At 30.5% G+C, this 4283-nt stretch overlaps 1 protein-coding gene across 1 annotated transcript; it reads right to left on the bottom strand.

Annotated features, from left to right (window-relative positions):
• Positions 1-1457: 1457 nt before the first annotated feature.
• LOC112736789 (RHOMBOID-like protein 13) lies at positions 1458-3047 on the bottom strand. The gene is made up of 2 exons (XM_025786388.3): positions 2961-3047; positions 1458-2613 (listed from the first exon to the last, which is right to left on the bottom strand). The coding sequence occupies exon 2, from the start codon at positions 2549-2551 to the stop codon at positions 1760-1762; it is 792 nt and encodes a 263-aa protein (XP_025642173.1). The 5' UTR covers positions 2552-2613; positions 2961-3047; the 3' UTR covers positions 1458-1759.
• Between the last annotated feature and the right edge of the window lie 1236 nt (positions 3048-4283).

Genomic DNA, 4283 nt, shown 5'->3' with positions numbered 1-4283 from the left:
GCCTCAACTTCAAAATCAGGAACACCATGAGGCACACCATCAGTACCAACCGCAACACATGGAGGATCGGGGATCGGACCTGAATGTGCTACCACAGGCATCGACGTCGAGACACCACCCATCGTCGTCGACTGGGGATTCGGCGCCGAAGCTCAGAGCTGTCGACGCCATCTTCTAACTTCGCAAACAACTCGGTATTCTAACCTCTGCAAAACTCCGCCGACAATGAAACAAGACATGCATGTCTTCATCGGACCCTATCACAAATGTCTCATACTTCACACCGGCTGACACAACGACAATGAAAATTTTGTAGAACAATTTTTTTACCCACTCTGTCCCCCACACACACCAGCTTCTGTAATATGCTCTGTTTAATCTCTGTCAACGTACTCGACGACCGGATAAAAACACTAAGCGGTTCCCTATCCATAAATTTAACACCGTGCCTTTTGCTGTTTTGAATTTTTCCAGAGCAATGCACTAGAGCCAGAAAACTCTCCTCACCATCCATTTGTGAGAAATGGCACTCCTCTTCTACCTCAAAACCTTGGAGAGGTATATATAGCCAACCACCACACACAAATACTCAACATAAACCGCTACTGCCTCCAGCAGTTTACGTTCACGCCACCCAACACATAAACCGCTACAGCACATGCCACATTCAACAGAAATTGTTGCTGCCTATAGTAGTTTATGTGTAAAACGCTAACCCACATAAACCGTAGTTGCCAGTAGCGATTTACTTTTTTCTATAAACCGCTACTACCAATAACAGTTTCTATAGAGATATGAAAAATTGCATTTGTGTCTTGCCATTTCAAAAATTGTATTTGGGTAAAATTCTTCTCCAAATAATTTATTTCAGTAAATTGTCTTAAAAATTAATTACCAAATTAATTATCAATATAAAATATACATTAAAATATAAAATATATATTAAAAATAAATTAAATAATATATGTATTTATACATAAATACATAGATTTTTTTCATATAAATTTTTACATATTTTATTAGTGAGTGTTATAAAAAAATTCTCAATTCTTATATTCATCATGTGTATATCCAATAACCAATATGTTTTGTTCTCCAAGTGCTTTAGTTTGCTTCAAACAAATAAATTTGTGGACAAATGATGTAAAGAAAGTAAGAAACTAGATCACAATCAATTTTACATGAATTTTCTAAAAGAAGAAATATTACATGCATGTCTTGATTCACAATTATATATAAATTAAATTGACTAAATTTAATTTAGTCATTATAGTGACAAATCGAATCAAATAAATTCAAACTACTAGATTTATATGTAAACCAAATCTTTTAGTTTTGATTTAATAATGTTTGAAATCCACCCATAATGAATCGAAACCATATGTTTTAAATTAGATCCATGATTTGTGTCTCTAGTAAACTGATTTGAGTGAATTCAATTTACATGCAACGTATACTAGTGGTAAATCAAATTCATTAGCTTTGATTTAGTATATAAATACATATATAAGCAATTCGAACTCACGTTTTGAATTACATTTCACCAAATCCTCCCTCCACCCAAAAAAATCACAACATTCAAACCGTGGAAATAGAAGACTACCCAAATCGTATTTATTAGTTAGATGACATTGTCTATATTGCTGATTCCATCCAAAGAAGTTAGTGAATGAAAATTTAATTTCTTTGAAAAATAAATAATTGTTTGTGATGTTAAGCCTCTAAAAATTTCATTATATGCGTTATTAAGATTTTTAAACTACAAATGGTAGTTAAGGTAGTGATTTTTGTCTGATCCCAAAAACCGTACCGACGATAAGGATGGATCAGTCACGGATTCGATCTCAAGGAAGTTGAAGTCAACAGCACCAGATGTCTTCAAGCTCAAGATGAAGACAAGTATGATCCAACCCAACAAGGAGAGTGCCCAGTAATTGTTCATACCATGAATCAAACCCGATGCTATAGCATATCCAATCACAATTCCTGATAAATGGCCAAGGAAACCTGCCCGAGGGTCAATAATCGAAGTAAAAACAAGCGACTCAAACGGTGCGAAACTGATTGGAAGCAAAAAGAATCGAAAGATATCCAACTTGGAGGAAGGCTGCTTAACAGCAAGAATTGTCAGCCACCCGAATACAACACACGAATAACCAACAGCTGGAATTCGGCGAAAATACTCCAGTTTAAATCTCTGAATCAATATGTGGTACATTCCAAGAACCAGCAACCCTGATAAAACAACCAATACAAGTGTGTATTGCAAATAGTATTCAACACCAAGACCCAAGTGCCCTAATTCCTCTACCGCCCCCCCAAGAAACCAAAGTTCAATCATGTTAAAAACAAGATGAATAACCCTTATATGGGAGAATGCAGAGGTGATGATCCTCCAATAATGCCCTTCAATGACAGTCTCATAGCTCAGACCAACATGTGAGTATCCAATATTCTTCTTCCGTATGTAGAACCAAATAGCACTGCATATTCCTATGATGCAACTAGTTGCTGGCTTCTCCAAGATCTCATAGAACAAAGGCTTCCCCATTTACCAGAGCTCCTAACTTTTCCAGCCACACTCTTGCAATTTCCCAAAGATCAAAACTTCAGCTGAAAGGGTAGCTTACTTTACAATCCAAACAAGATAAAAAGAGTCTCTTCAATCAGAAGCTCCCAAAAACTATTGAGACCACAACCAAATACACAATCCCTAAATCAAAAGCAACCCCAAGTGTAGAAGAAATTCATCACAAAAAGGGAATTGCAGGGGAGAAAGAGAGCATAAAGATTGTATCTTTGTGGTGGGAGAAGGACAAGGAGTTACACTGAACAAGTTCAATTCAATTCAATTCAATGAAATGCTATACGGATTCTTCGATTGTAGAGATAAATTGAAAAAAGGGTTTTTGGTTGAAGAAAATAAGGGATGGATCAAATTGGGAAGAAGATTCTCTCACCTGTTAAGTTACTAGACGATTCGAGTTCTTCAATTTGGGAATGATGATGCTTGATGACCTACGCTTTTTTCATGACTACAGTAAAGTAAATTAGGGATTTGGATCCATTTGAATTTTATTTTAGAAAATAAAGTGTGATCTTTTATCTTTAAATTATTTTTTTTTATATCTTTTGAAAAAGTCTAAAAATCAATTAGGATATAATTAGGATATAATTATTTTGGATTTAATTAATTTTTATTTTTAATTTTAAAATTTAAAAAAATTAGGATAGTAGATATTTTTTGTTATAACGAATTTATATTTTAATTAGTTAGTTTTAAGTTGACTACACTTTAATTGGTTTTCTAATAAGATTGTTTTTTCTTTTTCTTCCAATATCAACAATTAAAAAAATAATTTTTTTATGTTTTATTTTATTTCAATCTAAATATAATTATAACTCAAATAGTATAATTTTTTTTTTCAATTAATTTCTCTTTCTCATTTAGAAATATCAATTTGAGTTTTACTCTTAACCTAAAAAAAATTACATAAATAAACATATTTTATGTAAAAGAATAAATAAATAATAGGATATCTTCTATGTTCGATCCTTTCATGTCAATTTCGATACATTATTAGTGCAATGTTTCATGATATCATTCATTTAAAATTAGTTTGAGAGCTTATGTTCTTTTTTTTCTATTTTTTATTTTATTTTCATTCTTGGCAAAAATTATTGAACCAAACACACCTACATGCAAATAACAAGAGTTAACAATTTCTATCATTTTTATTGGATAGATAATACTTTATAAATTCAATTTCAATTATCAATCAGTGTAAGATGATTAATTGTGTATTGTATATCAATAAAATTAATTATTTTTTAAATTTATTACTTAAAAATTTCTCTAAATATATAAATTTTATAAAAGAATTGTATAAAATTATTTTCATAAATAACATATCAAAATTAAATTTATATTTTACAATCAAATTCTCTATAAACTAAAAATTAATTATCAAATTAGTTATTAATATAAAATATATATTAAAATACAAAATATATATTAAAAAATAAATTAAATAACATATATATTTATACATAAATATATAATTTTTTTCATATAGATCTTTACATATTTTATTAGTGAATGTTATAAAAAATTCACAATTCTTACATACATGTATATCCAATAACCAATATGTTTCGTTCTCCAAGTGCTTCAATTTGCTTCAAAAAAAAATAAATTAGTGGGCAAATAACGTAAAGAAACTAAATCACAATCAATATTATATAAATCTCCTAAAAAAGAAATGTTACATAAATTTCTTGAT

The sequence above is a fragment of the Arachis hypogaea genome, chromosome 13 (genome assembly GCF_003086295.3).
Source record: "Arachis hypogaea cultivar Tifrunner chromosome 13, arahy.Tifrunner.gnm2.J5K5, whole genome shotgun sequence".
NCBI classification, from domain to species: domain Eukaryota; kingdom Viridiplantae; phylum Streptophyta; class Magnoliopsida; order Fabales; family Fabaceae; genus Arachis; species Arachis hypogaea.
Note: the sequence above shows the minus strand (reverse complement) of the source record. Positions and strands in the feature narration are given on the sequence as shown.